This window comes from Filicampus tigris, chromosome 5 (assembly GCF_054856515.1).
Source record: "Filicampus tigris isolate MCC_2025a chromosome 5, RoL_Ftig_1.0, whole genome shotgun sequence".
NCBI classification, from domain to species: domain Eukaryota; kingdom Metazoa; phylum Chordata; class Actinopteri; order Syngnathiformes; family Syngnathidae; genus Filicampus; species Filicampus tigris.
This window is the reverse complement of record NC_141221.1, coordinates 2,912,333-2,931,517: the sequence shown is the minus strand read 5'-3', so window position 1 is coordinate 2,931,517 and position 19,185 is coordinate 2,912,333. Positions and strand designations below refer to the sequence as shown.

The 19,185-nt window shown below is 38.2% G+C and overlaps 2 protein-coding genes across 3 annotated transcripts; one reads left to right on the top strand and one right to left on the bottom strand.

Moving 5' to 3' along the window:
- Nucleotides 1-238: 238 nt before the first annotated feature.
- On the bottom strand, nucleotides 239-13,358 carry atp6v0a2b (ATPase H+ transporting V0 subunit a2b). The gene is made up of 20 exons (XM_086030681.1): nucleotides 12,600-13,358; nucleotides 12,350-12,428; nucleotides 11,857-11,954; nucleotides 11,640-11,777; nucleotides 11,376-11,473; nucleotides 10,656-10,782; nucleotides 9,918-10,000; nucleotides 9,746-9,839; nucleotides 8,676-8,888; nucleotides 6,130-6,280; nucleotides 5,797-5,936; nucleotides 5,552-5,709; nucleotides 5,338-5,428; nucleotides 4,411-4,529; nucleotides 4,115-4,325; nucleotides 2,709-2,828; nucleotides 2,502-2,621; nucleotides 2,301-2,418; nucleotides 1,282-1,453; nucleotides 239-1,197 (listed from the first exon to the last, which is right to left on the bottom strand). The coding sequence occupies exons 1-20, from the start codon at nucleotides 12,714-12,716 to the stop codon at nucleotides 1,095-1,097; spliced, it is 2,550 nt and encodes an 849-aa protein (XP_085886807.1). The 5' UTR covers nucleotides 12,717-13,358; the 3' UTR covers nucleotides 239-1,094.
- A 310-nt stretch (nucleotides 13,359-13,668) lies between these two features.
- tctn2 (tectonic family member 2) lies at nucleotides 13,669-18,768 on the top strand. Of its 2 annotated transcripts, none has more exons than XM_086030683.1 (18): nucleotides 13,669-14,159; nucleotides 14,259-14,372; nucleotides 14,457-14,527; nucleotides 14,681-14,876; nucleotides 14,968-15,068; nucleotides 15,163-15,359; nucleotides 15,456-15,573; nucleotides 15,675-15,828; nucleotides 15,907-15,984; nucleotides 16,059-16,181; nucleotides 16,264-16,338; nucleotides 16,404-16,514; nucleotides 16,626-16,743; nucleotides 16,823-16,926; nucleotides 17,049-17,190; nucleotides 17,272-17,415; nucleotides 17,928-18,016; nucleotides 18,261-18,768. In XM_086030683.1, the coding sequence occupies exons 1-18, from the start codon at nucleotides 14,096-14,098 to the stop codon at nucleotides 18,398-18,400; spliced, it is 2,139 nt and encodes a 712-aa protein (XP_085886809.1). In that variant the 5' UTR covers nucleotides 13,669-14,095; the 3' UTR covers nucleotides 18,401-18,768. The 2 variants fall into 2 exon arrangements, with proteins under 2 accessions (XP_085886809.1, XP_085886810.1); XM_086030684.1 differs by having other exon boundaries at nucleotides 13,670-14,159; nucleotides 16,419-16,514.
- Nucleotides 18,769-19,185: the final 417 nt, after the last annotated feature.

Below are 19,185 nucleotides of genomic sequence, written 5' to 3'. Positions count from 1 at the left end.
AAAAAAAAAAAAAAAAAAAAGCCTACAGTTGAACATAATGCTGATGCCAGACTTCACTGCATAATCATTAATCACTTTTGATAAAGTGCTGAGCTGTGACTGTTAACCACTCATTGAAGATGCAGTAAACGTCCAACCAGCAATAACGGAATTCACTTATCCATGCATATAATGCTAGATTGTGCAGTAACTGGCAGATACAAAGAAGACAATATGAATCTATTAAATAATAATAATCAACTATGCATTCATCTTTAATTCTGAAGAATTTTAAAAGTGAATAAATAAAAAAAAAAAAAATCCTGTGAAAGTATCAACATGTCATCTCATGCTTTCCAGGCTTTTCATTTACAAACATGAAAAGATATCACATCATATGTCGTGTTTTGGTATCAAAAATTAAGAACACAAGGCTAACTGAAGGCGTCTATGGTGTTATTTGGTTGCATTAAGGCAAGCAGTGCAACAAAAGGCGGAGCTATTAAATGAAGGTTTGCTCTGTACCAGCTGTATGGAAACCAAATGTGCTAAAATTGAAACTTGGCAAAACGCAAAAAGATGAACTAGACAAATAAAAATTCAAATAATCACATAGTGCGCAAGAAATAAGAAATTTATGTAGGGAAGATACAAAGATGTTTTTCTTCTATAAATTACAAATCCTAGGAGATAACCAAACCCTAATCTAACAATCCTTGTCTGCACATAAACCTACTTTATCTTGTGCTCATCAATTCTCAACTTGGCAGCAGTGCTTCCTAATACAAAACACAAAGAACCAATTTTGGCATAATAACAAAATTGAAATTCCAAATTAAACAATTAACTGTACTCTAAAGTGAAGCATATACTGACTGCGGTACAAAATATCCTATGATATTTACTGTACAAATTGTATATAGATAGAACAACAGTAGTTTTGGTACATCTCAAACTCGTAAATGCTATAGTGCACGGTGGTCCTCTTAAAAGTTCAACTCATAAGGGAAAATGGTTAAAGTGGTGATGAAAAAAAAAAAAATTAAATTGTTGATGAAAGCACTGGAATAATCACATTTTGGCTATTTAAATCATCCAAGAGAATGTCCTTTACTTCACAGTAAACCTTCCTGTTCAAAGCTGGAAGGCAGGAGAGAGAAGGAAAAGGGATAAAACTTGACTCCAGTCCCACTGTAGAATTTATTCTGAAACTCCACCCTGAGGGAGGAAAAATGGAATTTGTATTAAAAAGATTGAATACAGTCTTTGTCAGTTTTTCATGCACTTATGAGGGCATCTTACCAGTGCAGTCGGAGGGCATGGAGGAAAGCAGACAGGCCTTCCATTACCAGCAGGATGGACACAGTGAGAACGGCAAACAGGCCAAACACTGGCACCAAGAATAACACCCCAAGAATCGATTCCATTCGTAGTCCTACTCGCATCACCATGGCCCAAAGCACCTCGGATAGCTCTGTGTGCAGAAAAATGCCTCCTTATACAAAGTGTGATGATAACGTGTAAAGTCGACATCAGCTTTTTTTGGGGGGGGGGATAGGGACTGGGCCGTCAGGTGAATAGCAAAAATGTGTATATAATTGATGTCCATTGAAAAAAAAAAATTCCCCCTAAAATCTTCAAAAAGCGCTGAGAACCATTCAAAATATGTTTTCTGGAGGGGAAATGGGGAACATAAAAACAAAACATAACTATCGCAAAAGTATGTGCAACTGCAGTCACAGGAACATCAAGATGCTTGCAGATGCTCTGCCACTAGTGGCATGCAAGCTCCCTCGAGTGACTTATGAATCACTGGATCAACAGTTCAATGTTTGAGCTAGCTGTCCACATCTTTTCAAACCACTACAGTGCATTTGTCAGGTACATTTCAGTTGTGTTTAAGTTTTAAATACAATATATTGGCATTTAGTTCTTCTAGAAATGTTTGCTTTCAACTATTTATTCAAGTACAATTTTTTATTTAATTTAAGTGTGCAAGGCATTTCAATTGAATCATTACCATTATTTAAGCATATTATTTAATTGACCTACATTTATGTTACAGTGGGTTATGATAATAGACCTGTTAGCAGCAAAACCTCTGCCTTGTTTTTGATGGACACGTCGGCTTACTATTCTGCTGTCGTTATTATTATGGAACCTGGAGAGCCAAGTATATTTTGAGGTGGTACTTGGCGTAAAATGTTTGAGACTCGTTGCTTTGTTTGAAGTTAGAGGTTCGGCTGCACCTGTGAGGTTGTACCGGCATCAAGGAGTGGTTGCTAACCTGCGCTGGCTGGACTACAAGGCTTCATACTTACGGGCATGAGCCAGACTCAGAGCCCAGAGCCTTAGGTAAGAAGCTGTGTTGGAAATGCAACCCAGGCAGTATTCTATAGTGTGGATGGCCTGGTGCAGGAACTCATCAGCAAAGTCAAACTGTTTTGACAAAAAAAAAAAAAAGGAGCTTATTGGTTTACCCAAGATTTTTTTGGGGAGTCAAAGTAACAGACTATGCTGACCTCCTCTGTGTGCTGCTCGCCGCTAGATGAGAGATCACTGTGACTGCTGCCCTCCTCCATGTCATGAGTCCGTAACAAGAAGAGTTCCTCTTCACTGCTATGACGCACACGCTCATATCCCTGAGAGCACACAAAGTCAGACACCAAGTCAGATTGGCTTAAACATACTTTGAGACACTATGACTGGCAAATAAGCGCTTGACTCACTCTGTACAAACTAAGCCGATGACTTCCCTTGTGAAGCCAATAGTGGTAGAGTGGTTTCCCAAGGAACAGGACAGGCACTGAGAGCACAGCGACAACCACCAGAAACATCTGCAAGCCGCTCTGGAAACAACAACAAAACAACATTCAGCTTCATTTATAAAGTGTTTGCCCCTAAATCCATTCTACATACATAAAAGGACACAAAGCGCAATTACAAACACAAAACTACCGTCGATACACTAGTAGCAAACCAGAATGGAGAGCAGTCAATGCTGACCAATTTTACAGGCACAACAAAATAACGGCAGTCTACCATGTCTCAACAATGGGGAAGATTGACAAAGTCAAGCGGAAAGAAAAGTGCTACTACACATCAAGAGCAGGAGTAACTTGTATCGATGCATCAATCTTGTAATGCTACTGAGACTACAACAATAACTTTATTCAAACTACATGTAGTAAACTTTAGGTAACTTAATTGTATTGTAATTGTATAGTGCATATTAAAAAGCTTAACCCTACCCCTAAAAATTATAATTCATCAAGAACAAAACAAAAATATTTTTAAAAATTAAGTAAAAGGTTCTCCACCCTCAATGAAGATTCTTAAATCTATCCATCCATTGTTGTCATTTATCTCAAATGCTCAGCAAATATCAAAACCCGCAAAATAAAAGCCTCTGAAAACTAGTAAATTACATAAAATTTACAAAAATAAAATGTGTTTGTTTGTAATCTCTCAATGAGATGTCACATATGCAAATAAATAAACATTGTTCCCTGAAATGTGGTTTCACTTTTTTTCTTTTAAGTCATTCGCTGCCATTATCGAATTTATTTGTCTTTTCAGAGTGCAGCCATTCAATCCCAGGAATTTATATTTTTTTCAAACGTTAGGGTAAAAGAGGGTCTGAAAATGTCTGGCAGTGAATCAGTTAAACTTCATGTGTGATGAATACATGGAGATTTTAAAATTCTCTCTTTTGGAAGGATACCGAGGCTATGATTGATAAAAAAAAAAAAAAAATTACTTTCCAACGACAATACCTCCTAGGATTGATCCTTTTTTATCTTGGACTTTTTATTTGTCATTTTGAGAACATCTTTTTTCCCTAACGTTAAAAAAAAAAAAAAACAACAAAAAAAGGAATAATTGATTGAAGGTATTAGCACTTCTTCCCGAAGTTTGTGCATTCGGGACACAACTATGCAATCAGTGTGTTGATCTAATTGCAACAGATGACCATTTATCAATGTTCAATTTGATTTTCTGTAGTTTAAGAACCATTCATGTGTCAGACAAAGACTTTTATAAAGCACAAATTCAGTATCAACCCAGCAGTACCAGTAACATTTCCCGACCGGGCACAATATTTGGTCGTAAGCGGGACACTTTAGTTGCTCACCTGTCCAGGGTAGAGGGGTTGCACTGAGTCACCTTGCATGAGGAACATGTTTATAAAGTGAATGAGGATGCTGGGAGCCTGTCTGGAGTTCTTGGCGGAGAAGAAGAGCCACTTGTAGAGAATCATGAACACCAGGTATCCAAAGAGGCACAGCAGGAACAAGATCTCAGGGAGAAATACCAGGTACAAATTGTGCTTCCTCCTGAAGTGCCTGTTTTCATGAATAAAAGTGAGATGAACAATCAAGTCCTACAGTTTGTGTTCGTCCAATGTCAACATTAAAATAAAATACTTACAAATGATTAAAGGTGCTGAGAATCACCCCAAAGCTCATGTGAATGATGCCCAATATTACTGACATTTTCATCTTGTAGGAGTTCAGAAACGTAAGACGGTTTGAAGCCAAGTTCCAAATCTTAAATAAGACAAACACATGTATGCATTATAAAGTAATAGCAAGCAGCACAAAGCAGCTAAGTATGCAGCTAAGCTAAATATGGAATTTCATTTTTACAGATAACAAAAAAATGGTTTTGTATTATAAACAAAAACTGTTTTTGTATTATTAAAAAAAAAAAAAAAAGTATTATAAACCGCTAACAAATTGTTTTGACAAATTGTATGAGGAAAGCTGATTCGAGTGAGACATATTGATGGCATTTGACAGCTACATCAACAATAGCAGCAGTCTAAGGAAATACATCACAAATCTGTGTACACCAACAATGTTTGTACTGTGACTGCAGGGATTGGATTATTCCAAAAATATTCTACTCATGTTACCAAATCACACCATAAGATAGGGCTGTGCAATTAATCAAAATTCAATTACAATTATTACACTCCACGATTACGAAATTGGCATAATGGTAAATAATGATTATGAATATGCAAACATATGCATGTTTGCTTAAACAAGAAAATCAAACTTGAATTTATACATTTGCACCTTTTTTGTTTTTAAACTTTATAATAACTACTTTGATACATTTTGTTTGGTCCAAAAGGAACTTACATAATTATAGTGTTTCAAAGACATTCGTTTGTCTTTATATTTTTTCACGCTTAAACATTGTCTTGTTTATTACCAAAAAATTGTTTGAGTAATCGTGATTTCAATTATTACCACAATAATCGTGATTAATATTTTTGGGATAATCAAGCAGCCCTACCATAAGATATTATTATTATATTGTAATGAGACTTCAATACTGTCCACTCACTGGGTCAATTCCGAGAGGGTAGGGTCCACTGAACACTCCAGTTACATTTGGATCCAGAGTAAGAAAGCCATTCCTCTTGACATCCTGAACACTAGTGGGAGAAGATTAAACCACCATTCTGAGTTTAAAACTGAATATTCGACTATGTCAACACATCCTACAAGCTTTACTGGATTTTTTTTTTTTTTTGTCATTGTCTTTGTGAAACCCTTACCTCCACGCATTAGCTGTGAACATGGCTTTGACGCTCCATCCAGAACCAAAGATGTTCACGGATTTGGAGAAACAATCATTGTATATCAGGCCGGTGTAAACAGAGAAGAGGCCCATCATTAGGATGATGTAACGTCCCTCGAAAAACGTGTTCCAGATCTGCATGTGTACACCAAATCAACCGGTCACATGTCAGCCTTATCAGGATACAGGTACACTTCTAAAACAGGTTGGAAAGCAACTTACCTCGTTCCTGGTATTCTTAAGCTTGCGGTTGTTCTCAGACAACACCATCCAAAAAGCAAAGGCAGCCATAAGAAGACCATGACCCATGTCTCCAAACATCACAGCAAACAAGAAGGGAAATGTAATGATTGTGAAAGGAGCTGCAATAAAGAGTGGGGAAGAATAAGGAACAACAGTAATATATGCTGTCACACCTCTCAAACGCTAGGACAGTAATTGTAATATAATAGGTGGGCCACAGGTCTCCATATAAATGATACATATTTTGTCAAATACGTCTATTTCCACGACAAAAACTGTCACAGCAAAAAATGAAAAAGGTTGCCCGCTTACCAGGATTGACTTCTCTGTAGGTCCCCACTCCATAGGCATCCACAATGTTCTGGAAGCCAACAGTGAACTTGTTGGACCTTATCAGGGTAGGGGGAGTGTCATTGGTGGGTATGCGATTGACAAAGGACGGAACTGTTGATCCACTTTTCCTCTGTCAAACAAAATACATGTCACCAATATTGACATGAACAGTGATGGGATTAACAGCATTGTGAATAACGGCGTTTCATTCAACGAGACCGCCGAACTGCCAAAAAAACGCAGAACGTTATTTTAAGTATTAACAGTTTTCATCAGACAAGCAAGATCTCTAAACCAAAAGACAGTTTTTTATTTTAGTTTATTTTTTAAAAGTTTTTTTTGTGAGAGGGCAAGAGTCAACTGCATAAGTGATGCTGATTGGCTGGGGTGGAGTCAAATTTAGTTGTAAGCCAAACAGAGGTAGAGTGCTGGGCAGGTGCTGACACAACCGAAAGGAAGGATGGTTGCACAGATCACACAAGTAGGGAGTTTTGAGGACTGACAAAAAATAAATCAAATGAATAGACAACAGGAATGGTGAGCCCGGGTTAAATCTACAGTTACAGCAGCTTTTTTTCTCGTCAGCAAAATTAAAGGAAAGAATGAAGAAGGTAAAAGTGCTTCTCTATGTCAAAGTTGAGCAATTCCAACCTTAGTTGCCATTAACACAAAAGGAGATGTAGTGCCACGCAACTAAACAAATGAAGCTTAATTTTTCAGCTTCGGCAAACTGGCAGCCACTGCGCTGTGGAGGACATGCTGCCGTTGACAACAATGAGTCAGACTCATTCAAAGCACTAGTTGCCAAAAATACCGGTCGGAGAAGGGATACGCGGGCTAGCAAATGGACATTCTCAGAAATGAAGACACTCAAAACACTGTCATTACTTTAGAAACACAGTATTTCTATCTACAATCACAAAATACATTTGATTGGTGGCGTGACTGACTTTGCCCCACAGCGGCATATCTGTGTACATTGCTTCTGTAAGTAATTGATTGAATGAAGTAGTGCTGGGCGATATGGAACAAACCCTCTATCACGATATAGGGCATTTTCGATTCCGGTAATGATATTAGAGATAGACGATATGTTTTTTTTCAGGGCCAATATCGATTACTAGTAGTCAAGGAGGCCAATATTTGGAGCAGATATTCATTTGAAGTAAATAGGGAAAATATTTGTCAACATTTTGAATAATACAAATTCCAACACTCAACTTTGTTCAAATGCCTTAAAGGATGTTTAGTAAACTTTTTTTTTCAGATTTGCAACATCCTTAAATGTGTATTTCTTTTCATCTTAGACAATAGACCTCTTTGTTTTCAAATTCTAACAAAAAGTGCAGGGAGCTCCCAGTTTTAGCAGCATGTCTTAGAAAGTTCAAGAAAAGTGTCAACAAATAGAATAGCTCCCTAAAGTTTTCTACAGTAAATAAAGGTTTACAAAATTTCCGTACAACTGAAATGTTGTTTTTTTCTTTTAGCTTTGTTTTAAGTTGAAACAAAAAGTGCAGAGAAATCCCAGGCTCGGCAGCATCTCTTAGAACCTTAGTGGGAAAAAAACCCCCAAAATAATTCCCTGAGGTTTACCCAATTTTAAGATGATCTCTACAAGAGATTTGTTGTGTTTGCATTGTTGGAGGGAACCTTCTTGTGGCATAGTTTGCAAACGAGCGTTTTCTGCTCCGCGTCATACTTCTTGCCTGTTGTGGTAAAGATGCAACTTCAGGCACCGCTAATTTGCTGACTTTCTCCCTCGTCGAAACCGCATTTGTTAAATAACACGAATTAAAACAAACGCTACAAAATAAAACCAGAAGATGCTCAAATAAAAATAATTGTTCTACGCTGATGCTGGAACTCACAGCATGAGTTGAGGTGCCCTGTTTTTTGTGAATAGTTATTAATAATTATGGAAATGTTGCTGTCAAGGTTAGGGGGGGGGGTTAGGGTTATTTCCCAATGTCGTAGTTAGTATTTGTTGTGTGTTCACTCACCTCGTTATGTATTAATTTGACTGTTACATTCAATTATGCACCATAGGTTTATGGCGGTTTATGACTTCTCTGGTTGTTATTCAGTAAGGCATCTTGTGGCAGCTACTGTATGTAGTACTGATACTCTAAGTAAAAGCTTTTCTCCAGCAATTCTCCAGCAATTTAAATAGCCTTCTGTCATTCTTATTTGTCACTGTCATAATCCTGCATAAGAAATGTAAATAATGAATTTGCCTAAAAGATGTTAAACGATAGGAGGGAACTGGCATGACAGGAACTTTTCTATCATCTCCGTGATACATGTCACCCAGCCCGAGTATTAAGTAGTTCTGCTCTGATCGATCGATAATTCAATTCATTTTGAGGGGAAGTCATTAGTAACTGTAATCAAGTCATTTGCCCAACACTTAACATGAACTAGCATCTGCGGCTAAAAAATGAGTCCGAAAAACAAAAAAAAAAAAACAATCTTCCTAGTTTCACAAACTAATGACCAAGCCTGTAGTGGTTTAAGAGTTTCTTTACCGATCCTTCTTCGAGTGCTCTTCTCAGAGTGGGAAGATCCTCAACAGGACACCAGACCTCAGCAATAAGACACTTGTTGGTGACGTCAAAACTACACTGGTTGAGAATGTAGTAGATAGCTTTCATCTTCTTGACCTGTATGACCCAAGTGTAGACCGATTCGGAGGCCTTGATCAGGACCTGCTTCAGGTAATCTTCAGTTCTATGAAGTACCTGCAAGCAACAGCACCATACCAGACTTTGAAAGTTGTTTCCAAGAATTACCAGAAAGACACACTGCAGGTAGTTTGTATTTTTGTGACGCCGATATAAACACAAGGTTGATATTTCCAGCAATAATCTTGAAATTGAACAAAAACATTCAGAAGAGGATAGAGTTCATGTCGGTGTACAGTATCTAGGAAAAAAAAAATCCTAGCCAGGATCTCATGCTGATCATGTGCTACAAGGACTGAGAGCAATTGGATTTTTCAGTCACAGTGTGTTGCAGCTAACAAACGGTTTACGAGGCAGTGACCCGTCCGGAGAGACTTTCCTGACTCGCTAACTCAGAGGAAATTGGTTAACCATTTAATCGAAAAGAGACTCTTTGTGGCTACTTTTTCTGTCTGTACTGTGGTGTTTTGATGTGATATTTATGCATGTGTCTTAATGTGCACATGGTCTGGATACAGTCCATCATTTTTTTACGGGGATTATTCAAATATGACATCCATTTCTTGAAAAAAAATTACATATTATCTTGAATTGAAAGGGACATAATCTATTTCGATGTTTTTTTAAATGGTTTAAAATCACTAGGAATGAGGCCTGAGTAGTTATAGATTTGCATGCTTTAACTTTTTCAGTGCATCTACTGTATGCTGTTAATTGTGCTGCCTCACTTTTTTTTTTTAACCTCAGAAGCAAGCACGCTAAGAGATATTTAACTTCTGCATATTACATTTTAACAAGATGACAGTAAATGAATTTACAAGGAATATCTATTGTCAATGTAAAACAAACCGAACTTGTGTTCTGTCACCAATTGAACTAGTGCATGAAAAAAAAAAAAAAAAATGAGGACATACAGTGTGCAGGTCTTGAATGCGAGTACTTAGTCCTTGAACAACATCGTTCCTCTCCTCATTGCTACCCGGATATGGATACACATGACAGTGGTAGCTAGGGTGGAAAAAAACATGACTTAGAGGTGGATCTCTCTTTTCTACAGCAATACAATATAGTAGTTTAGATTATTACCAGTCACAGATCTTCTTCACTTTCTGGCCAATTTGGTCTCCCCAGTAGGAGATTAGGAACACCACGCTTTTGGTGGGCTCACCCTATAAACAGACAAAAAGGCTTCATTAAGAAAATTAACACCACAACATGAAGAAGAAAGAAAGATTCCAATCTAAGATGACTCGGGGCAAGAGGTGGGCTGCACCCTTGTCTGATTGTCAGGCAGTCACGGCCCACGGGGAACATACAGACTACCATTCACACTCACATTCACACCTATGGACAACTCTGAATATTCAATTAACTCAACATGCATGTTTTTGGAATGTGGGAGGAAGCTGGAGTACCCCTGAGATTCCAACTCCAAGTCACAACAACTGTGAGGCAGACGTCCTAACCACTTAGCTGCCATGATGCCAAGAAACAGATTCACTTAACATCATTTTAAGCACATCGCTTGATATTATTTTTACACAACATTTTAGCAAACTGCATTATGGTAAAATGTTAAGACGGTGTATTTCATACCCCTATTTTTGCCCCACATGCTTGACGCAGACTGTGGCAAATTCAACACAAAACAAGATTGCAGTAACCAAACGAATGTTACAAAATTTTAAAATGCCACAGTAAAATAATACCGGTAATTATGATATTAGGGATGTTATGGGTCAGAATAGCACTCATAGCATCATCATTTCATCTGATCAAAATGTGCACATAACGCAGCTAACAAGAGCCAACTTGAAGACCTACAGTGTCAGGATCCGCGAGATACTCCTCGACTTCAGCGTAGCTGAGAATGGTGAAGCCTTTACACACTCTCCACAGCATCCGCTCAAAGGCTTCGATCTTTCCCCTCTGGATGAGCCCAGAAATGAAACTGTGAGAAAATGAAAACAAGATTCACAAACAGCCCAACCATGCATGTATTTTACTTATCCAGCAATCCATTTGGCAATGGACTGGAGACGATCCCAAAAGCCCATATCCTACTCAAGGGGGAACGTTTGCGAGTGTTGGCAAAGGTAGCAAATGTTGAGTTCTTGGCAGGATCAACAGTTTTCATGTTTTTTTCTTGTCGCAAAGAAAACATGCGCTACCTTTGCCAACACTCAAAAATGTTCGCCCCTCAGTGGGATACGAGCTAAAGGTGGACGACACCCTGGAGAAGAAACTAGTCAATCACAGAGCGATGGCGAATAGGATAGCGAGTTAGTATTGAAAGTTGCCATGCTAGCTGCAAGTCATCTATGAGAACTACTGTTAATGGCCTCAATTGATAATGGCATTAATAAAATGAATCCTAAATAACCCCAAAGACCATAAATCTAAACATTATGCAATTTTCATGGTACCTGCGTAGTTTAATTTATAAACTTTTATACAATACAATACAATTTTATTTATATGGCGCATTTCCCAACAGTTTATAGGAACTGCTTGTCGCACAACTAACAGAGTTTTCATTTTTACCCCAGTTTGGCTCCTAGTCTCTGCATACTGCTGTAATCCATCATTGTGTCTTTTTCTAGGAAAGGAAACTCCTCATATGCGACTTGCACCGTATCTCTCTGGAGGGGAAAGCAATACATAACCAAGGGACGGGGAGAATACATTTTATGAATGATTGCATTCCTCTGTATTATCAGGCTGTCTGTTAATACACAACTTCCATGTTGCATACACAAGATAAAGGAAGTGTACACAAATCCAGCTACTACAGTATGACCCACTTACCTCAGCGCTTCTCTGCACAAAATTGCAAGTGATGCGCAGCATGTGTGTGTACTCTGTGAGCTCCAACAGATTCTTCTGCAATCTCTCCTTATTCCTCATGACCTCACCTAACTCTACTTCCAGCCTCTGTAGTTGCTCCTGAAAGAACACATGCATACACAATCAATGTGATGTTGACCAGGAGCTGAAATGTGAAACATAAAGCGTGAGAACATACCATAATACCCATCACATGTTTTGGTAAAGGAGCCACTGGATTTACATCACCGTCTGGCAAGGAAATGTCAGCTTTCTTGATTTCTCTCAACAGATAGCCTGTTGACAGCACATGGGGCAGTTTAATTTCTGTATGGAGCTTTTGTGTATTTTACCCAAAAGGTTATTACCAGTCTTTAAATGCATAACACAAACAAAGACGTTAGGGAGTAATTCTCTAGTCTTGACTGAAAAAAGAGTTCAGTTCATATTCAGTTCAATGAACACAGGATGGCATTTTTCATGGCAACAGTCACTGACTTTCAATTGAATTCAATGAGAAGACGCTCTGTTCTTTATTGTATTACTACTATTTATGCAATTATAGCTTTCTCCAGGCCTAGAACTAAATCACTGCATTCATACTTCCAATATACAAGATTAAACACAATCCAACCTATGTTGGCTTTCTCTCATACTCTTTGGCATTCTGTTACAGATCAATATATACTTACCAAGGATCCTCTCCATCTCTTCACATCTTTTGATTTCATTTACATATTTTCGTTGAAATGCATTAACACTGGGATTAAGCTGAAACAGGAGACACACAAACGTCAACTGCTGTTGCACGGCAAAATGACTTTTAACAAGACACTTTTCCTTTAGTATTTTAATGTATAAATGCTGTCTACGATACGCGGTCATGAATGCATTTTTAAGGGACGTTTTCCACAACATGATGTAAACTGTTTTGGGACTTACATCTCTGAACTCTACAATGCCGAGTTCTCCAAGATCACCGATGCAGTCATATGCTGATCCGGACTGAAGGAACAGTTGGGCCAAACACATTTCTTCACCCCGCAGCAGAGAGCCCATTTTGACAGCTTGCTGATCCCTTCTCTTCTCTTCAGGGTGGCTGCGATTGTTAGCAAGCTAACAGGCTGGTCGACGACAGTTACCGTTCATTAAATGTCAGCCACCGTCCCGCAAGTTGCATTTTGTTCAGCCTGTGTCATATTTTGAATCCTGTGGTACAAATACACTTGACTTGCTTGACGTCCTTATGCTATCCATACACAGGTTCTCTCTGTTATATCAGCTAATGGCATATCGCTATACGCCTGTGTTATTACTGGATGAAAAGAAAGTTCCTTTCGAAGATCGAATACATAAGAGGAGCCCTTACATAGTCAGGTCACTATCAACTAGCAAGCAACTTGAAGTGCAATTTCCTCCTAGTTTATAAAGTTTTAGCAGAGGTCGCTGGTTTAGTCTCCACGTCACTCTGTTTCGGAGTCTGCGCAGTGAGCACCTTACGCTTGGCTACACGTGATCGGGCGAATTGTACACAAAACAATTTATGTGATTGGAGTTTTATTTTTGAGCCAAAAATATGTATTCAATGAAATACATAAATTAAACGTGGAGTTTAAAAAACTATATTCAAAAACTTGAATTAATACATCTGCGATGAAATACATAAATTAAACGCGAAGTTTAAAAATAAAAATAAAAACTTGAATTAATTTCACAAAAAGTGTCTTAAAAGTACTACTTCTGGTAGTTTTGCATGAAGTTAATACTAATTATTATCATCATTTATTTATTATTTATCATTAGTATTATTATTTGGACGTTCTTAGCGGTATTTCTGGGAGAAAACTGTGGCGTCTAAATAAGATCACATCCAATCGTCTTAAGATAAGTACAAAATTGTCGACGTGTAACAAAACTAAACAAATATTTACTGTTCTTGAAATTTAATGGTCGCATAAAATCCGCTCTTTGTCCAGTTTTTTCGTTAAGCGCCACTTTGAAACAGGAAGAAATGTTGAGAACCGGATGTACGTAAATTCTCCGCGCGACTACATTTGTTGTTATCCAGCCATCTGTTGTCTCTGGGAAATGGCGGTGCCATTAATTCTCCATATACGGTGCTACTAAAACGTGTGCCACATTTAGTTTTTTTTTGGAATACAGATTTATTTCTTTGTAACGACGAATAATAATAACAGATAACAGATAATTCGCCTTAGCATCGCGCTAACATACAAAGGTCGCTTAATATATACGTCACCATGTTTTGTCGCCGAGTAACGCGCACAGCGACGCTTAACTCAAAAGTAGCTTTAATCTTCAATGTTACTGCGATTTTTAACAACACAGTCTTTTAGACATGTGTTCGATGAATCAGGATTTGACTCCTTGAGCAAAAACCTAAACTTAAAAAGTCTTCGCAAGCTATTTTGGATAAAATGGCCAGAGTGGTGCCTTTCCTATCTTTCCTACTGTTTTGTTGGGCGCATAGCACAAACCTAGGTAAGTAATGGTATTTCTGAGTTGAGTTTGAATTTAAATGCGACAGTTTCATGTTTTTAAATAGGCCAGTACGTTACGTGTTCAATCGTATGTCATCAGTTTTCCAGCCATCGTCCATTATTGCCACTGGACCGAAAATCTCAGCACTTTTATTTGGAAACATAAAAGACGTCTTTCTGAATATACGCACTGTATTTCCATCTAATGTAACAGGTACATACAACAACAAGAACACTTTATCGTTTTTGATTGCGGGAGAAACGCACGTGGTCAATTTTGCCTGTTGTTTTTTGACAGGAAGTATTGACCCTCCCTCGTGTGCAGCTGAGGAAACATTGTGGATTGTCACAAAGGAACTGGTTGGAACGGTAGGAAGATCAACTTCTTAACCGTAATATGTCGTCACCACACCACATGCATAGATGAAGCTGAAACTGACAAATGTAAGACAACAATATAATAATAAAGTACACTCATTTGAAGTACAATGACTTTCCTATGTTTGAATTGTGATTCCACAGAATGCGCTCCGGGTTCATCTGCAGCTAAATAAAAGTCTGCATTTGTGTGGTGACAACGAAACAGACTGCTGTCCAAAGCCGTTGTGTGTCCTGGAGAGCCTGCGGTTATCTGCCTGTGTGGGCAACACAGTTCAGGCGTCATTGGTGATCCAGGTCAAGATTCATGCTCATTTGATTTCTGCTTTTCCCGGATCTGGTAATTACACTGAATCTGTTAAGATATACTCTAACATTAATTACAAGAGAGTCATAATTTTCCGTAAATGTCAATCTCCTGTCCATTGTAGACAATCAAACGGTCATCCCAAACCAAGTCTATGAACCTTTGGGATCCTGTCCATGTGACCTCACTGTGAGGACTTGTGATATCCGCTGTTGTTGTGACAAGGTACCTGCAAGAAAACGGGCCAATATACCATAATAATAATAATAATGATATTCTCTATTTATCCTCAATATCATGTTTGTCTTTACTTCAATAGGACTGTTCGACTGAAGAGTTGAAGCTGTTTCAGTCGCACTGTCTCCCAGGACCCTTCGGTGGGCAGCTCCCTCCAGTTCCAGACTATCACTGCTCTGCGCAGAGAGACGACTCCCCAGATTGGTTTCCTTTTCTATGTGTCATCTCCCCACCTGAAAACAACCCATACCTGGGGCTCTTCTACAATGGAGACAAAATGTATGGACTCATTTAATTGTTTTGTTTAATTTCTTGTCATGTGATTTATTGCCTAAATTATCCGTGGGTGATATTTTTGTCATTTATTTTTTTTAGAATACCAAAACCCCGCCCCTCCTTCCAAATGCCTGTTTTGGCCGCGCCTGTTTTTAATATCTACAGACAAGGAACTCCTATTTTTACTATGGATGATCAATTATTCACAATTCCCCAGGTTAGTAATGTATGATTTATTGTGCCAATGACATGTTTTGTCTTTTTTGTGTTAATTTTGCCAAAGTTAAACAAAATATTTGTTGTTTTTTTTGCACATAGATGGCAATTGGACACTGTGTTGACAACGCTCCTGTTGCCTTTTTGGAGAATTTCAGTTTTAAATGTGTAAACCTGCTGGACGCTTGTCCAACTGCTTTCCCTTTACATACACTTCCATCAGATTTGAGAGTTCAATTGAACAACGGACACGGAGGTATGTATTACATCTTCGAGAACTGTAACACTGTCTGTAAACATTATGGTTGGACTAAATCATTTCTCTTTACTGTAGGTGATGTCACAGTCGTAGTCAGAGATGAATTGGTCGAGGATTTGAGTCATTTCCTGTCAAATGCAGTTATTAATCCAAGTAGGAATATTACAACGTACCATCGTTACACAGATCTGTGTCCTCTGTGATTTAATTAATTTATTTCCCTTCAGATAACAGACAGGTTTGTGAGAATGTGACCTTGGCTTTGGATTACACATTCTACTGGAAAATAAATCACATTACAAATATCACCCTGATACGCTCTGTTGGGACAGTCCTTTTCAAAGGAAGCGGTACAAGACTATTACACATTCCTTATATAATCCATATCCTTTTTTGGGGCGGCTTTGTTTCCTAATCAGTTTCTCTTTGCAGTGGAGTTAACTACGAGGTATTCTGCTATTTTCCTGACTACAGATTACGTGGGAGACTCCAACTCTGGGAATCCAGGTGAGAGCAAAACGCTGTGACATTTGTTTCTGTCAAATATGATATACCTTGTTTTAACGCACCAGCATCTGGAATGACAGGTTATCAAGTGGGAAGACCCGTCATTGCCGGAATTGAGAGCACACAAAATAATACTTTTTCTGTGCAGAGGACATCAATCAATCTCTGGAAACCAGGTGATACAATCACAATTGTTTTGTTGATCATCTACAGTCATCAATTGAATGATAGCATTATTTGTGTTAAAATCAATTAACAAAGAACCAACTCTTCATTCTGCTATAAAGTGCGTGATGGGCTGTGTTTCGCTGCTGAGAAACAACCAGTTCTGTTTGCTGTGAATTCAACATCAGGATGTCATTTATTGGTCAGCCTGAAAAACTTGACCCAGTGTGATCTCCTCAGGTGAGAATCTCGTGATTTAAGTACAGAATAAGAAGTAGTACATGTGCTCAAGCAAAGTAAAATGTCTTGTCTCCTCCAGGGACACTGTTGGTTCTCTGCAGACAAACCTGATCACAGCCACGTACGTTGCAAACAGTGGAAACCCAAATTCTGAAACAGAAGCAGACTGGGTCAAAATAAGCTGTAAGTACACATGAAGAAAAAGTAACTTTTAGTACAACGTGTTCGATCCGTGGATGACTAATGAGCTCATACAATGAACAACTGTATATTTCCGCTTTAGTGTCATGTGAACTGCTTTTTAGATGTGAACTCAAGCAATTCAGTCGGAGATGGAGAAGGTTCGTGCAGCGGGATTCCATCACATACCCATATCTACATTTGGAGTTTAGTTACTGAAATGACTGAAGGAACTGCTCAAAGGAACATCCAAGCTATACAAGTTAGGTGTGTAGAGAAGTTCAATTCGTGAGCACACTGTTAATCGATAAAGCAAGACTAATTCTTCTTGTTTTTGACCATTTTTAGATCCACACTGTCCACGTGGACATTAGACTGCGGAGGAGGTGATTTATCTCCATGTGCAGATCCCACAGAGGCCCAGATGTTTCATGTGACCTCATCAGTGACCTTTATTGAGATCCCTCTCCATACTGGACCTCCAAAAACCAGGTAATTGTAACAACAAAACCCCCTTATAAAACGTTGATACTAGTTTAAGCAATTCATTTAAAAATGCTAGGTCAGATCATTTTGTCCCTTATCCTGTTCTTATGACAACAATTTTTAGCTCATCTTTTACCAATCTCAACGTGTTTCTTTTGTCACAATGAGAATCTTTTTATTTTTCACAAGGTAATTTCATACCAACTATTTAGATCATGTCAGTATTTTTTTTTTCAATTAGCATCACAACATGGAGCCAAATCTTCTTGGTTAGGTTTTGCATGAAGTGCAGAATGCAAATGTGGTATCATCTTAACATACTGATGCATGGTGTATTTTGTGCACTGATGTAATATGTACCTTTGTTTTGAATTTGAAAAAAAATCACATTGCCTTTTTTCAATCATCAAGGGTTTGGTGAATGCATATATAAAACTTACGGGGTTCAATACCTCAAACAATGTGAAGAACCACTACTGGTCTCGGGTGTGAACTATACTGTACTTTTTGTTTCTCAGGTTCCAGATAAACTTCACAGAGTATGATTGTAACAGGAATGATGTATGCTGGCCACAGCTTGCCTTCCCCTTGACCAAATATTACACTGGTAAGAGTTTCATCTCACAATGGTTTCTGAACTTCTCATGTAAGTGAATACATATGTGTGCACATATACCGGTACCGGTACAATTGACCACAAACTAACAAAACAATTTCATAGTGGCTATTGGATAATAGTAACGTGAGACAGTACAAGTTGTTAGCAAGAATCAGTTACATTATTAAAAAATAGTAGTGTTAAGATTGTTGTATCCAAGTTTAAAATACACTTATTATTCACTTTTTTTTAGGTGAGCCACATTCTCAGGCTTTGGCTAAAGGCCTAATCCTGGTCTTCTTTTTCATCGCTGCTTCAGTTCTTGGGACTCCCTGGAGGCAAATCCGGCAGGCATGGAATAGTTCCTCTCGTACTGTAATAGAGGATTACTAAAGAGACAGTTGTGTGACATAGTTGTATTTTAAGTATGCATGTATTTAAGAAGAACAGTTATTACCCTGGGGTGTAGGATTACTCTTTAGATGTGTTATATAGAACATGCTATGTACACACAAACCAGAAATTCCCACATGCACAAGCAAGATCCTGTCGACATGCACCATTAGAGATGTCATACAGCAGAGCCCTTTGTGAACTGTTCGTTCTCCAGCAACCATTTCCTTACTTGAATTTAAACTGCAAGGCTCTTACAACTGCTGGTTCATGTTTATATTGTGTTTGCATCTGCTGGTTCATGTTTATATTGTGTATAGTGGTTGTTGCACCACTTTGATAAATAAATAAAACTTTATTTAATAATATTGTTTTGGGCTTTATCCTTTCACAAAGGGGAGAAGGGACATTTAGTTTTTGTTGCAGGAAGAAAAAAAAAAAGGAAAGTATTTATGCCAGAATGTTTGTGGCTACACATGCGGTTGAGAGCTCTACCCATCACAGAAGGCACACGGCAGAGTGGGACACACTCGTAGTCTCAGTTACTGGATGATACAGTTTGAGTCCAGCCATAATGTCTGCTTGACAAGACCAGCTACTATTACAAAAATAATTAAATTAATGGTGGTGAAATACATAACAGTATTAAAAACGGAAGAGATTTTAAAAAAAAGAGTTTTAAGCACACTGTTGCAGGACATCAAAACATTTAATTGGGGTTGCAAAACGTGTACTCAGCGTTGCCGCTTTCTTACAATATTGTCGACAACATGGGAATGATGAGA

Coding starts and splice junctions, on each gene's coding strand:
- atp6v0a2b (XM_086030681.1), bottom strand. CDS start 12,716: ATGGGCTCTCTGCTGCGGGGTGAAGAAATGTGTTTGGCCCAACTGTTC. Junction 11,955..12,349: donor AGAGATGGAGAGGATCCTTG/GTAAGTATATAT, acceptor TGCTGTCAACAG/GCTATCTGTTGAGAGAAATC. Junction 8,889..9,745: donor GCATTCAAGACCTGCACACT/GTATGTCCTCAT, acceptor TGTTGCTTGCAG/GTACTTCATAGAACTGAAGA.
- tctn2 (XM_086030683.1), top strand. CDS start 14,096: ATGGCCAGAGTGGTGCCTTTCCTATCTTTCCTACTGTTTTGTTGGGCG. Junction 15,985..16,058: donor AAATGCAGTTATTAATCCAA/GTAGGAATATTA, acceptor ATTTCCCTTCAG/ATAACAGACAGGTTTGTGAG. Junction 16,182..16,263: donor AGTCCTTTTCAAAGGAAGCG/GTACAAGACTAT, acceptor TTCTCTTTGCAG/TGGAGTTAACTACGAGGTAT.